The sequence below is a fragment of the Podarcis filfolensis genome (assembly GCF_964270895.1).
Source record: "Podarcis filfolensis genome assembly, chromosome: 7".
Lineage (NCBI taxonomy): Eukaryota > Metazoa > Chordata > Lepidosauria > Squamata > Lacertidae > Podarcis > Podarcis filfolensis.
Genome location: NC_139603.1, coordinates 80,068,874 through 80,084,469, shown reverse-complemented (window position 1 = coordinate 80,084,469; position 15,596 = coordinate 80,068,874). Strand labels below are relative to the sequence as shown.

Below are 15,596 nucleotides of genomic sequence, written 5' to 3'. Positions count from 1 at the left end.
GATATTTATTAAAGTTTTTTTAAAAAAATACAAAAAGCAACATCAAAAAAACATCCTTTTAAACAAAACAAGAAGAAATACAAAAAAGAAAAAAAGAAAGATCAAAAAGAAAAAAAAGAATTAAAATCCATTAAACAAAAAGAAAAGTCAAGAAAAAAATAATACAGCAACTCTTCCCATTTGTTTTCTTTCATTAGCTTATTTCCTTGACCTCCTCACACCTCTCTTTTTTGTATTCTAGGTCACTTTTCCATTTCAGCAAATCCTTTCCCTCCTTTCAAATTTTTGTCCTGTAAATTTATCTTGATATTAATAAAACTTTACTTTCCCTCCTTTCACCAATTAACAGTCTGTTTTTTCCTAAACCTTTATAACATTTCTGCTAAAGTCACATAAATTCATTCCAACATCATTCTAACATTCATTAATTTTGCAGTATTTCTGTAAATAGTCTTTAAATTTCTTCCAATCTTCTTCCATCGACTCTTCTCCCTGGTCTCGGATTCTGCCAGTCATTTCTGCCAGTTCCATATAGTCCATCACCTTCATCTGCCATTCTTCCCGGGTGGGTAGATCTTGTGTCTTCCAATACTTTGCAATAAGTATTCTTGCTGCTGTTGTGGCATACATAAAGAAAGTTCTATCCTTCTTTGGCACCAATTGGCCGACAATGCCCAAGAGAAAGGCCTCTGGTTTCTTCAGAAAGGTATATTTAAATACCTTTTTCATTTCATTATAGATCATCTCCCAGAAAGTCTTAATCCTTGGGCATGTCCACCAAAGGTGAAAGAATGTACCTTCAGTTTCTTTACATTTTCAACATTTATTATCGGGCAAATGATAAATTTTTGCAAGCTTGACTGGTATCATGTACCACCTGTATATCATTTTCATTATATTCTCTCTTAAGGCATTGCATGCCGTAAACTTCATACCTGTGGTCCATAACTGTTCCCAGTCAGCCATCATGATATTGTGTCCAACATCTTGTGCCCATTTAATCATAGCAGATTTCACCGTTTCATCCTGAGTATTCCATTTCAACAGCAAGTTATACATTCTTGACAAATTCTTAGTTTGGGATCTAACAGTTCTGTTTCCAATTTTGATTTTTCCACCTGGAAGCCAATTTTTTTATCCAAATTATATGCCTCCATTATCTGATAATAGTGAAGCCAATCTCGCACTCTATTTTTTAATTTTTCAAAACTCTGCAGTTTTAATCTGTCTCCCTCTTGTTCCAAAATTTCCCAATATTTCGGCCATTTGGCCTCCATATTGAGCTTTTTCTGAGCCTTCGGTTCCATTGGTGACAGCCACCTTGGGGTTTTATTTTCAAGCAACTCCTTGTATCTTATCCAAACATTAAACAGTGCTTTTCTGACAATATGGTTTTTAAACGCTTTATGTGCTTTTGCACAACCATTGTTCAGAGAGGATGGGAGCTGGGTTCTCCCTTCACTCTCAGACTAGGTAAAGGTACCCCTGACCATTAGGTCCAGTCGCGGACAACTCTGGCGTTGCGGCGCTCATCTCGCTCTATAGGCTGAGGGAGCCGGCATTTGTCTGCGGACAGCTTCTGGGTCATGTGGCCAGCATGACTAAGCCGCTTTTGGCGAACCAGAGCAGTGCACGGAAACGCCGTTTACCTTCCCACCAGAGCGGTACCTATTTATCTACTTGCACTTGACATGCTTTCGAACTGCTAGGTGAGCAGGAGCAGGGACTGAACAACGGCAGCTCACCCCGTCACGGGGATTCAAACTGCCGACCTTCTGATCAGCAAGCCCTAGGCTCTGTGGTTTAGACCACAGCGCCACCCGCGTCCCACCACTCTCGGACTATGTCACTATTAAAACAACAACGACTATAAAGCTGTTTGCATAAAGGACCAAATGACAAAATCATCAGTTTTAAAACTGTTTTAAAACAGTTTAAAAACAGCTATTTTAGGGTTGCCATATTTCAAGAAGTAAAAATCCGGAGAAAAAGGTTGTTGAGCTTTTTTTTGGAAAATTTCAAAAATCCAGACATTTTGCCAATTTTCTAAATTCCGTCATTTAAACACATGACAATGTTCTACATATCTGGGTAGGCTTGTCTCAGCAGGCACCAAAAAGTTGAGGGTGCCTGCCTGCCTGATGTCGATAGGCTGGGAGTTACATACAAGTGATGACTGCTGTTGAGTTCCGGTCCTGCTTACTGGTTGGTCACCGTGGGAACAGCATTCTGGACTTTGATGTGATCCAACAGAGCTCTCTACCCATCCCATGTCCCCAGAAATGCAATCTTCTTTTTCTTCTTTTTTCTTTTTACCAAGCCAACATCCTATATAAATTCAACAACATAAAAACACCATCATGCCAAGATAATTAACATATTAAGTGTGTTAAGGTTCAGTGTATTAAAGGTAAAGGTAAAGGGACCCCTGACCATTAGGTCCAGTCGTGACCGACTCTGGGGTTGTGGCACTCATCTCGCTTTATTGGCCAAGGGAGCCGGCATACAGCTTCCAGGTCATGTGGCCAGCATGACTAAGCGGCTTCTGGCAAACCAGAGCAGCACACGGAAATGCCGTTTACCTTCCCACTGGAGCGGTACCTATTTATCTACTTGCACTTTGATGTGCTTTCGAACTGCTAGATTGGCAGGAGCAGGGACCGAGCAACGGGAGCTCACCCCGTCTTGGGGATTCGAACTGCTGACCTTCTGATCGGCAATCCCTAGGCTCTGTGGTTTAACCCACAGCGCCACCCGCATCCCAGTGTATTACAGTGCAGCAAAACAATTGCTATTTAAATTATGTCTGTCCCTCCAAAGGTCTACATAAGGTTGCCACTCAGCCATAAGATTAGATTTGTGTCTAATCTTATGGCTGTCCCTTCATGTACTGGCTCTAGTTAGTTGGCTGAACTTTACTATTTGACAGACTTCTCATTTCCTTACACCTTGGGATCCTAGAGATTTTTCCCGTTCCAGCATAGCAGCTGCCAATAAAACAGAGGTCATCATTCAGTGTGTTTGGGGTATGTTAACACGATTAATTTCCCAACAGCGATGGGTTTTTGTTGTTGTTTTGTTGCTGTCCTAATAATCATTCATAAACAACCATCTTCTGAATATTTATAGATTCTATATCTATTGTCTTTATGTACTACCTTCCTGTGAAGGTACCCAAGGCAGTTTGCAATTTAAACACTGTGTACGATTATGATCCCCTTCATGGATCATAATCGCCTTGCCGTGGCGAAGGGGCTTGAATAACTCAGAGAAGCTATGGACTATGCTGAGCAGGGCACCCAAAATGAACAGGTCATAGTGGAGAGTTTTGACCAAACGTGATCCACCTGGAGGAGGAACCGGCAAGCCACTCCAGTATCCCTGCCAAGAAAACTCCATGGACAAAGACAACAGGCATATAAAAGTTATGACGCTGGAAGATGAGCCCCTCAGGTCAGAAGGTGTCGAACATGCTACTGGGGAAGAGCGGAGGACAAGTACAAGTAGATCCAGAGCTGATGAAGCGGCTGGGCCAAAGCCGAAAGGACGCTCAGTTGTGGATATGCGTGGAAGCGAAAGGAAAGTCCAATGCTGTAAAGAAAAATATTGCATAGGAACCTAGAATGTAAGAACCATGAACCTGGGTAAGTTGGATGTGGTCAAAAATGAGACGGCAAGAATAAATATTGACATCCTGGGCATCAGTGAACTAAAATGGACGGGAATGGGAGAATTCAGTTCGGATGACTATCATATCTACTACTGCAGGCAAGAAACCCGTAAAAGAAATGGAGTGGCCCTCATAGTCAACAAAAGAGTGGCAAAAGCTGTACTGGGATGCAATCTCAAAAATGATAGAATGATCTGGATACGAATCCAAGGCAGACCTTTTAACATCACAGTAATCCAAGTTTATGCACCAACTACTGGTGCTGAAGAAACTGAAGTTGACCAATTCTATGAAGACTTACAACACCTTATAGAAGCGACACCAAAGAAGGATGTTCTTCTCATTATAGGGGATTGGAATGCTAAAGTAGGGAATCAAGAGATAAAAGGAACAACGGGCAAGTTTGGCCTTGGAGAGCAAAATGAAGCAGGGCAAAGGCTAATAGAGTTCTGTCAAGAGAACAAGCTGGTCATCACAAACACGCTTTTCCAACAACACAAGAGACGACTCTACACGTGGACATCACCAGATGGGCAGCATCGAAATCAGATTGATTATATTCTCTGCAGCCAAAGATGGAGAAGCTCTATACAGTCAGCAAAAACAAGACCTGGAGCTGACTGTGGCTCAGATCATCAGCTTCTTATAGCAAAATTCAAGCTTAAACTGAAGAAAGTAGGAAAAACCACTGGGCCGGTAAGATGCTGTAATGGCATTGGGGTTGCTTGTGCGTAAGTTACCACCGCTCTGGGCTAGGTTGCCTGGTTAAACTGTTTCTCGCTGGACAGCCATCCACTCCGTGGCTGTTCAGTCGCTGGCAGAATCCATCAGTGGGCGTTTCTTGAACTTCTTCCAGCAAAGAAGTTCTTTGACGCCAAGTCTACGCCTACTTTCCCTGTGCAGAAGTCTTCTGCGCAGGGTGGGTGTGGGTAGCGGAGGACCTGTGCTCTCCCCGCTGGTCTCCAGCGAAGAGTCCTGGAGCCCTCTCTCCGATTCCCCCCTCCGCCCCCCTTTATCCCTGGTGTTACGCTGATTTCCTTCCCCAGCTGATGAGTCCCCTCTCTCCCTGCTTGGCCCTTCTCCGGCATCGCTTGGGAGACCTGCCTCCACTTCTGGCTCCGATGTCAGTTCCCTGACAGATACAATCTAAGTCAAATCCCTTATGAATACACAGTGGAAGTGAGGAACAGGTTTAAGGATTTAGATTTGGTGGACAGAGTGCCTGAAGAACTATGGGTGGAGGCTCGCAGCATTATACAGGAGGCAGCAACAAAAACCATCCCAATGAAAAAGAAATGCAGGAAAGCAAAGTGGCTGTCCAACGAGGCCTTACAAATAGCGGGGGAAAGAAGGCAAGCAAAATGCGAGGGAGATAGTGAAAGATACAGGAAATTGAATGCAGATTTCCAAAAAATAGCAAGGAGAGACAAGAAAGCATTCTTAAATGAGCAATGCAAAGAAATAGAGGAAAACAATAGAATGGGAAGAACCAGAGATCTGTTCAAGAAAATCGGAGATATGAAAGGAACATTTCGTACAAAGATTACCGTAATAAAGGACAAAAGTGGTAAGGACCTAACAGAAGCAGAAGACATCAAGAAGAGGTGGCAAGAATACACAGAGGAACTATACCAGAAAGACATGGATGTCTCGTACACCCCAGGTAGTGTGGTTGCTGACCTTGAGCCAGACATCCTGGAGAGTGAAGTCAAATGGGCCTTAGAAAGCACTGCTAATAAGAAGGCCAGTGGAAGTGATGGTATTCCAGCTGAACTATTTAAAATTTTGAAAGATGATGCTGTTAAGGTACTACACTCAATATGCCAGCAAGTTTGGAAAACTCAGCAGTGGCCAGAGGATTGGAGGAGATCAGTCTACATCCCAATCCCAAAGAAGGGCAGTGCCAAAGAATGCTCCAACTACCGCACAATTGCACTCATTTCACACGCTAGCAAGGTTATGCTTAAAATTCTACAAGGAAGGCTCAAGCAGTATGTGGACCAAGAACTCCCAGAAGTGCAAGCTGGATTTAGAAGAGGCAGAGGAACCAGAGACCAAATTGCAAACATGCGCTGGATTATGGAGAAAGCTAGAGAGTTCCAGAAAGACATCTACTTCTGCTTCATTGACTATGCAAAAGCCTTTGACTGTGTCGACCACAGCAAACTATGGCAAGTTCTTAAAGAAATGGGAGTGCCTGATCACCTCATCTGTCTCCTGAGAAATCTCTATGTGGGACAAGAAGCTACAGTTAGAACTGGATATGGAACAACTGATTGGTTCAAAATTGGGAAAGGAGTACGACGAGGCTGTATATTGTCTCCCTGCTTATTTAACTTATATGCAGAATTCATCATGCGAAAGGCTGGGCTGGATGAATCCGAAGCTGGAATTAAGATAGCCGGAAGAAATATCAACAACCTCAGATATGCAGATGATACAACCTTGATGGCAGAAAGTGAGGAGGAATTAAAGAACCTTTTATTGAGGGTGAAAGAGGAGAGCGCAAAATATGGTCTGAAGCTCAACATCAAAAAAACGAAGATCATGGCCACTGGTCCCATCACCTCCTGGCAAATAGAAGGGGAAGAAATGGAGGCAGTAAGAGATTTTACTTTCTTGGGCTCCATGATCACTGCAGATGGTGACAGCAGTCACGAAATTAAAACACGCCTGCTTCTTGGGAGAAAAGCAATGACAAACCTAGACAGCATCCTAAAAAGTAGAGACATCACCTTGCCAACAAAGGTCCATATAGTAAAAGCTATGGTTTTCCCAGTAGTGATGTATGGAAGTGAGAGCTGGACCATAAAGAAGGCTGATCGCCGAAGAATTGATGCTTTTGAATTCTGGTCTGGAGGAGACTCTTGAGAGTCCCATGGACTGCAAGAAGATCAAACCTATCCATTCTTAAGGAAATCAGCCCTGAGTGCTCACTGGAAGGACAGATCGTGAAGTTGAGGCTCCAATACTTTGGTCACCTTATGAGAAGAGAAGACTCCCTGGAAAAGACCCTGATGTTGGGAAAGATGGAGGGCACAAGGAGAAGGGGACGACAGAGGATGAGATGGTTGGATGGTATTCTCGAAGCTACCAGCATGATTCTGTCCAAACTGCGGGAGGCAGTGGAGGACAGAAGTGCCTGGCGTGCTCTGGTCCATGGGGTCACGAAGAGTCGGACATGACTAAACGACTAAACGACAACAGGATTATGATGTGCCACAGATTTTATTGTAGAATTATGAATGATGTACAGATAGTAGGTGCAGATATCACCCATCCATCTCTCAGAACATTTAGAGTGTTGCGTCGGGTACCCACGTATCCTACTGGGAACAAGTGTTTCTCGAAAGCATCCTCTATTTGAAGGTCCATAACTATTTTATAGATAAAGAACACAAAGCGGGAGAGTTGCCCATCAATAGCATGTGGAAGATGGAGTGAATAGAGACACTCATCACTTGGTTGTAGCCTTCCCCACTTGGTGAATGGGTTGTATCCATCGCTAGCAAGGATTTCTGCTTGCCCAACAGAATTCTCACCCTCTCCTCACCCCACCCCTAAATCTGTTCTGGGGGTTCCCCCAGCCCTCCAGAGCAGATTGGGGGAAGGAACAGAGTGCAGAAGAGGAGGGGAAATCCCATTGCACTGATGGGGCGTGCAAGTTGGATACCACTCATTGTACTTCTATTTAACTTATGCTAATTATTTCAAAATGTTATGCAAATCCGCCACCTCCTTTGTACCCTTTTTTGATGTTGATGAAAGTGGTGTATCACAACTGTAGGGTCATCTGGTACAACTTATTGCCAGTAGGTTTAGGACAGATGAAAAGAAGCATTGCACATAACACATGGATAATGTATTGAATTCATTGCCACAAGGCATGGAAATTACCAGTAGTTGAGATGCCTTGAGCAGGAGGAGGACCTTTGGACAGGTTCATGATGGTTTGGTCACCACGATAGTTAGACAAAAGCTTCACATTCATAAGTGGCATCATACTGAAAGCCAGTTGACAAGCGCAAGAGGTATTTAGAAGCACAGAAAGGTCAAACCATTGGTCCATGTAGCTTAGTGTTGCCTACCGCACTGACTAGCAATGGCTCTCCAGGGTTTTAGACTGCAGATATTCCTAGCCAAACCTGGATATGCCAGGAATGGAACCTGCAGAGCTTCTGCATACAAAGCCAATGTTTTACCACTGAGCTAACAATCCTTCTTCTGTTCATGCCCTGACTTGAGATTTAATGACAGTTCTGTTCTGGTTTTGAAGGGTGTTTCTGATATGGATCCGTGTTTTCCATCTTTTCCATGTTTTCTAGATATTGTATATCACCTAGATAGTTTTGATAAGTAAATAATTCAACAGTGAGTTGAATCCAGAGTAATCTAGGTCCCCTAGAAATCAATGTAAGAAGCTGGTCTCAAGTCATACATTATTTGTACCTATAGCCCTATAAACACAATCATTTAGAGGGATTATATTGAGGTGCAAGGAAGGGAGAGTGTACATGAATGTGCGCATGCTGACCCCTCATCCCCACACCCTCCGTATACTCAAAAGTACTGCAGGGTAAGATTCTGCACTTGTGGAGGCTCCTAGATGTTTTGGAACCTCTGTAGACCATCCCTGATGAACACAGAGAAGGTGGCAGGGATGAGGGGTGGAGATACCACGATTTAACTTGCACAGATGAGCGTCTGAAGAGGATTCATATCTGGATCCAAACCAATGTTGGAAACAGAAATTTTAACATAGGTGTACTCCAGTCCAATCCAGTAGGACCAGAACCTGTCCAAGCCTCAGCCCTGAGGCTGAGGAGCAAATAACACACCTAGTACACAACACCAACCCAGCTGTTCCTGCTTCCAGGCCTGGGCTGTCTTTCTGAAAAGGCCTTAGAGTTCTACATCCTTACCTCCCCCATGGCCCAAGTTTGAGAGATGGGTGGAGCTGTCCACCTGTCAGTCGCTGGATATCACAATGACATCAAGTGACCCACTTTCATCCGTGCACATGATCAGTTGATCTTTGGGGCTCGCAAAGTGTCGAAGATGCAAGCCCCGGCAATCAACTGATCATAGAATGGTCGAGTTGGAAGGGACCACAAGAGTCATCTCGTTTGACTCCCTGCAATGCAGGAATCTCAGCTAAGCCAACCATGACAGATGGCCATCCAACCTCTGCTTCAAAACCTCCAAGGAAGGAGAGTCCACAACCTCCCGAGGTGGTCAGGGCTTGCATAGTTCCACCTGTGGCACTTTGTCACAGCTATCAGCTGTTTGTCAACCCCCTTTGGCCTCAGGTGTGGGGCAGGTGGGTCTCGCTCAACCAAAACAGCCTGGCAGGCCTAATTCAGCTCATGGCTGAATAGTTAAAAAACTATTTTTCCAAGACTGGGTCCAGCTGGGATAGTGTGACCCAACATGAAATGTAAGTTATAGAAGTCCAGAGCAGAGGACTTCCAGATCAGTCGCAGCTGCCGTCAGGTCATGAGCTTGCCTAGTGTTCAAGTCAGGCAGCTCGATCATAGAAAAGAGTACCAGTACTGGATTTATGTATAAGCTAAACAAGCTATATCTTAGGTCCCCACTCTCCTGGGGGCCCCCACAAAATTTAAAGGAAAAAACCTGGATGTACATTTCCAAAATATAAGATAAAAAGCAAATAAAATAAAACCTACATACAGCAACAGTGTTTTGTGTTGTGTAGGCTCCTATGATGTAAGTAATGGGCCACACCTGCTAGCCTGTTCCCTAAAATATCACTGGTTTGCTCATTTTTATATATAGGGTGCCTACATTCTGCATGTGCAAATGGCTTTAGATATCTATTAAGTCCATAAATTACCATATGGTATATATTCAACACACAAAAAACAGCGACGATTTGTTGTTGACAAAGGACAGCTGGACATATAAAGGGCCCCATTACCTTCAGTAGCTTAGGGCTTCATCAAACCTAAATCTAGACCTGATAAGCCCCCTTTACCTGTTGGAGTGAATCACCTCTAGCGCTCTAGCACTACCTATCTTCCGAAAGAACAGGTCCAACACATGCTTTACATGCAGAAGGTTCAATCCTGAGCTCCCTGGATTCCAGTGAGCGGCGGCTGCATCACGTAAGCTCAAACACATACACCCCTCTGCTCTCTAGATATCTCACGAAACGGATCCCTTCCTTGCTGCTCATTTTGCGTTCAGTCCCTCAACCCCAGCCTTTTGGCTGTAGAATCTTACTTTGGCTTAAGTGGCAGAAGTTGTTGCCTTTTCAAAAAACATCTTTAATGTGACTCATTATATGAAAAGAAAAAAGCAGGCGAGGAAAAGTTCATTGCAAGATGGAGCGGTCGGCTTTTGCTTCCCTGGTGAGGGTGATTTAAAATCTCCTCCACTGCATATTTCTTCTGAGGGGATTTTTCTATATATATAACTCCTATTTTTTAAAAAAATCTCACCCTAGGAAGCTAATTAATTTACCGGATCGCCTTGCTAATTTCCCAGAAGCCTCGCAAAGCTGTCTTGCTCTCTTCGCAGAGCTGTCAAAGCAGACTAAAGTTATTTCTTTCCCCTCTGTGTTCCCTTTTCTATTTCAGTATTCCCAAATGAGGGACGAAGTGTTCAAGTCGAATTTGGTGTGTGCGTTCATGGTCCTCGTCTTTATCACGGCGATCCAAAGCTTGCTTCCTTCTTCGAGGTAAAGGCAGAAACTTCTCTTGAACAGGCAGCCATCTGAATAGTTTCAGGCCTCATATTGCACAGTACATTTGAAGGAGCATCTTTCCATTTTAAACAGTCATGGCTTCCCCAAAGCATCCTGGGCTATCATGCTTACTCTGCGGTGGCACCACAATCACCCAGGGCTATTGCCCAATCATTTTGAAGGGTGATTGTGGGGGAAAGAATAAAAACGGCAGCGCGACATGTGCCAATCACCTGCTTCGCGCTGCCGAACACCCGCCCACCCTCCCTTTAATTTAAGTGTCCTTTGGCCTTGCTTTGGATTTCGGTTGGTTGCCCGTCTTGAGTCGGGCATTTTCCATTTGGCAAATTGGCACAGGCCACTTGGTTTTTGCCTACCTCTTCGCAATCGTCACAACTTTGTAAGGTTTGGCGGTTAGGCATTGGCTTATGGAGAATGGGGGAACGGAGGTCGACCATCGCCTGCCCCTCCAGTTTCAAGGGTATTCCATTACCCCACATTTTGTTACAAAATCCCCAGAGTAGCTGGGGAGGCCCGGCCAGATGGGCGGGGTATAAGTAATAAATTATTATTATTATTATTATTATTATTATTATTATTATTATTATTATTATTATTATTATTATTCCCCGCCCTCCCCGGCCAGAACCGGGCTCAGGACGGCTAACATCAATTAAAATTACAATTAAACATAATGTGGGTGGGAAACAAACAAACAAACAAAACCAGTTTATTAAAATACGGGTTAAAATACATTTTAAAATGCAGCCTCATTTTAATAGTAGCCCATAAATCAAAACCATAAGGGGAGGGAAACATAAGGGTCAGACTGAGTCCAAACCAAAGGCCAGGCGGAACAGCTCTGTCTTGCAGGCACTGCAGAAAGATATCAAGTCCCGCACCAATTGAGAACCACTATCCTAAACCAGTTCCTCCAAATACCAGTTACTGGAAATCAGAGGTGGCCAGAGTACAGTTATGCTCGTGTCCAGCTTCCAGGTTTCCCCAGTCATCTGGTTGGCCTCTGTGAGGATACTGGGCCAGATGGGTCATTGGCCTGATCCAGCAAACTCTCCTTAAATTCTTATTCCCGCCAAGCTATTTTCCTCTGCCCTCCACCCTCTTCCCTATCCCTCTTCCAGCTTTTGCCTCACGTGCTCCCTTGAACTCCCTGCTCCCACATATCCCAAAATTGTGTCCTCCAAACACTCTTCTTCTCCTTCTCAACATCTTTCTGCGCCCCCTCGCCCAGCTTGTCCGGAGTTTTGGGTTGGGCTGCCATCAGTATGCCGATGACACCCAACTCTATCTGTTGATGGATGGCCATCCTGACTCAGCCCCAGACACACTGATCAGATGTTTGGAAGCTGGGGCTGGATGGTTACATGGGAGCCGGTTGAAGTTAAATCCTTCGAAGACAGAGGTCCTCTGGCTGGGTTGGGATGCTATGGGATTGGGGGGGCGCAACTCCCATCTCTTGCGGGGGCGCAATTAGTGCCAGCAGCGTCCGTTAAGAGTTTGGGTGTAATCTTTGACACCTTCCTTTCCATGGAGGTGCAGATTGCAGTTATAACAAAGGCAGCATTTTTTCATCTCCACCAAGCTAAGCAGTTGGCTCCTTATCTTTCTCGCCCTGACCTAGCCACTGTGATCCACGTGACGGTCACCTCCAGACTTGATTATTGTAACTCACTCTACGTGGGGCTGCCCTTGAGACTGAACCAGAAACTCCAGTGGGTGCAGAATGCCGCGCCGAGACTCCTTACAGGGTCCTTGCCGTGGGATCACATTCACCCGGTGCTATACCAACTGCACTGGCTCCCGGTGGAGTACAGGATCAGGTTTAAGGTGCTGGTTTTAACCTTCAAAGCCCTATACGGCCTAGGACCCTCGTACCTATGGGACCGACTCTCCTGGTATGTCCCACGGAGGACCTTACGGTCTTCAAACAAAAACACCTTGGAGGTCCCGGACCACAGGGAGGCTAGGCTGGCCTCGACCAGAGCCAGGGCTTTTTCGGCCATGGCCCCGATCTGGTGGAACACTCTGTCACAAGAGACTAGGGCCCTGCAGGACTTGTCATCTTTCCACAGGGCCTGCAAGACAGAGCTGTTCCACCAGGCCTTTGGCCAAGGCACAGTCTGACCCCCTCCTTTGGTAATCCTCACAAAACTCTAGCCCAATGGTTGCCATGAATTTGATTTTGAATTGATTTTAAAATGAATTGATTTTAGAATGTTGTGTTACTTTTATTGTTGTTAGCCACTCTGAGCCCTGCTCTGGTTGGGGAGGGCGGGATATACCGTAAATAAAATTTTATTATTATTTTATTATTCCTCTTTCAAGACACCTCCACATGGATTCTCACGATATCCTCTTTTTCCTCCCCTTCCTCAGTATGGTACCCATGATCGTCCAGTTTTCAATCCTGATTATGCTGCACTCGGCTCTCGTCTTAATCACAACCGCGGAGGATTATAAATGCTTGCCTCTCGTGCTCCGGAAAACGTGCTGCTGGATCAACGAGACTTACTTGGCCCGGAACGTCATCATCTTTGCCTCGATTATGATTAATTTCCTGGGAGCCATCATCAACATCGTAAGCCCCCAAGGGGGTCGGGAAGGGTCTGAAGATGGGCAGAGGGCAGGGCAGGCCTGGGGGAGAGGAAGAAGATTTATGAATTATTTCAATGGATAGCTTTTTGTTTTGTTTTTCAGCCGCAGGAGCTTCTAATGCATGTATATAAAGGAGGGTTTTAATGTTGTCACACAGACAAGTCAAAGCTGTCGAACATCAGGGGAAATCAGTCTGCTGTAGTGTGGGATTACATGGAGCTTGATTTGTCCCTTGTGAAGATAATCTTTTTTAAAAGAAAAAGAAAATCCTCCTGCTTTATTCTGCTCAGTATATGTTGCTATTTCCAGCTACATATAGACTCATACTGGAGGGCTGAATTAAAAAAAAATTCCACTGAAAACAGTTCATGTCCGTGTGGAGATGGCAGTATCAAATCATTAGCTCATGTACTGCTAGACTGTACTCTTTATAAAGATTTGAGGAATGAGGTTATTACTTACCACTCTGCTACTATTCATACCAGGTTGCTTGTCCTTTCTTCTGGCAGATCAAGATAACCAAACGACAGCAAAAACTGCAATTTTTTTAGCAGGGGCAATGAGAATAAGATCTATTATTTGATTAACTTTCTAACATTGCTCAGCTTTTTTAAAAAAAGAAATCAAAAGAAAACCTATTGGCTCACATGTATGATCTGCAGCTGAAGGAACGTGTATCAGTTCTGTCATTTGTATTGATGTAAAAGTATTTTGTAGGGATGCGGGTGGTCTAAACCACTGAGCCTCTTGGGCTTGCTGATCAGAAGGTCGGCGGTTCGAATCCCCGCAACGGGGTGAGCTCCCGTTGCTCTGTCCCAGTTCCTGCCAACCTAGCAGTTTGAAAGCACGCTAGTACAAGTAGATAAATAGGTACCGCTGTGGCGGGAGGGTAAACAGTGTTTCCGTGTGCTCTGGCTTCCATCACGTGTCCCGTTGCGCCAGAAGTGGTTTAGTCATGCTGGCCACATGACCTGGAAAGCTGTCTGCGGACAAATGCCAGCTCCCTTGGCCTGAAAGCAAGATGAGCTCCGCACCCCATAGTCGCCTTTGACTGGACTGAACCATCCGGGGGTCCTTTACCTTTTTTATAATAAAAAAGTATTTTTTACAGCTAACTGCTTAGTTCTGTCCCTGATATATTTTATCTTATTGCTACGTCTAGTGGCTAATGCAAATAAAGTTTCAATCTATCAATCTATCTTCCGACTACATATAGTCAGCTGTGATAATTCAGCTTCCCATAGACTAAGATGTATAAATATAACCCACATCAGATTTGACTGAATTAGCAAAGAGCCTTAATTCTTTGACACGTTCCTGTTTCTCAGACATCTAAACTGTTCATGACCAGGAAATTGGTTCTCACTGTTTGGTTCCGGAGGTTCTCCAACTTTTAGGTAAGTCATACAGTGGTACCTTGGTTTGCAACTGCTTTGGATTACAACTGCTTTGGATTACAACCACGTCAAACCCGGAAGTGTGTGTCCCTTTTTTTTTGGATTGCAATCCTCTTTTTTATTATTACAACCAATTTTGGGAGGGAGGCCCCATTGGCGAAAGCACGCCTTGGGTTACAACCTGTTTTGGTTTACAGCCGGACCGCTGGAACGGATTATGGTTGTAAACCAAGGTACCGCTGTATAGGCTTATCTCCACCAACCCAAACAGGGTCTGCCTGGATAAAAGGGTTTATTACACATAAAATAATTAAAAACAGTTGAAGACAACAAAACCAGTGGATATAGTTAAGACAAAACTGAAACCCTAAGAAATGAACACTCGTGGTAATCACCTTGAAATGTTGATGTAGAAGGCAATTAATAAATTGATTGTAATAGTAATATTACAATAAACCTTTAATTCTCTTCCCGCGCCAATTCTGATTCATTACTCTTCCAAGCAGGGAGGCTGGCGACACTCACCCATTGTTCTTGGCCTGTGCTGAACCTTCCTTCTGCCCAAAACCTTATGAGAATTTTTATTTTACCTGCCATTTTAATATTTTTAATCTTGTCAGTGAGATTTGCTAGTGATGCTTCATTATTTTCTTAATTTGTTATTATTCTGTTGTAAGCTATTTTGTTGGGGATGCAGGTGGCGCTGTGGGTTAAACCACAGAACCTAGGACTTGCCGATCAGAAGGTTGGCAGTTTGAATCCCCGCAGTGGGGTGAGCTCCCGTTGCTCGGTCCCTGCTCCTGCCGACCTAGCAGTTCGAAAGCACGTCAAGTGCAAGTAGATAAATAGGTACCGCTCCAGCGGGAAGGTAAACGGCGTTTCCGTGCGCTGCTCTGGTTCGCCAGAAGCGGCTTAGTCATGCCGGCCACATGACCCGGAAGCTGTACACCAGCTCCCTCGGCCAATAAAGCGAGATGAGCACCGCAACCCCAGAGTCGGCCACGACTGGACCTAATGGTCAGGGGTCCCTTTATCTTTACCTTTTAAGCTACTTTGAGGGATTTTTGATAGGCAGAAAAGGGACCTATCGACTAAAATACACACACACACACACAAGGTAATATCCCTTGTCAATGTTGAACCATCAGATGATACCCAAAGCCAGTATTTAATCACTCTCATATGGCTGACTCATAAATGACTTGAT

The 15,596-nt window shown here is 44.4% G+C and overlaps 1 protein-coding gene across 2 annotated transcripts in view; it reads left to right on the top strand.

Annotated features, from left to right (window-relative positions):
• ADCY8 (adenylate cyclase 8) overlaps nt 1–15,596 on the top strand; it is a 135,806-nt gene that overhangs the window by 91,465 nt on the left and 28,745 nt on the right. For both annotated transcript variants that reach the window (XM_083621868.1, XM_083621867.1), the window contains 2 exons: nt 10,270–10,370; nt 12,774–12,975. In XM_083621868.1, coding sequence (XP_083477994.1) covers nt 10,270–10,370; nt 12,774–12,975 — 303 coding nt within the window. The remainder of the gene's footprint in view (nt 1–10,269; nt 10,371–12,773; nt 12,976–15,596) is intronic.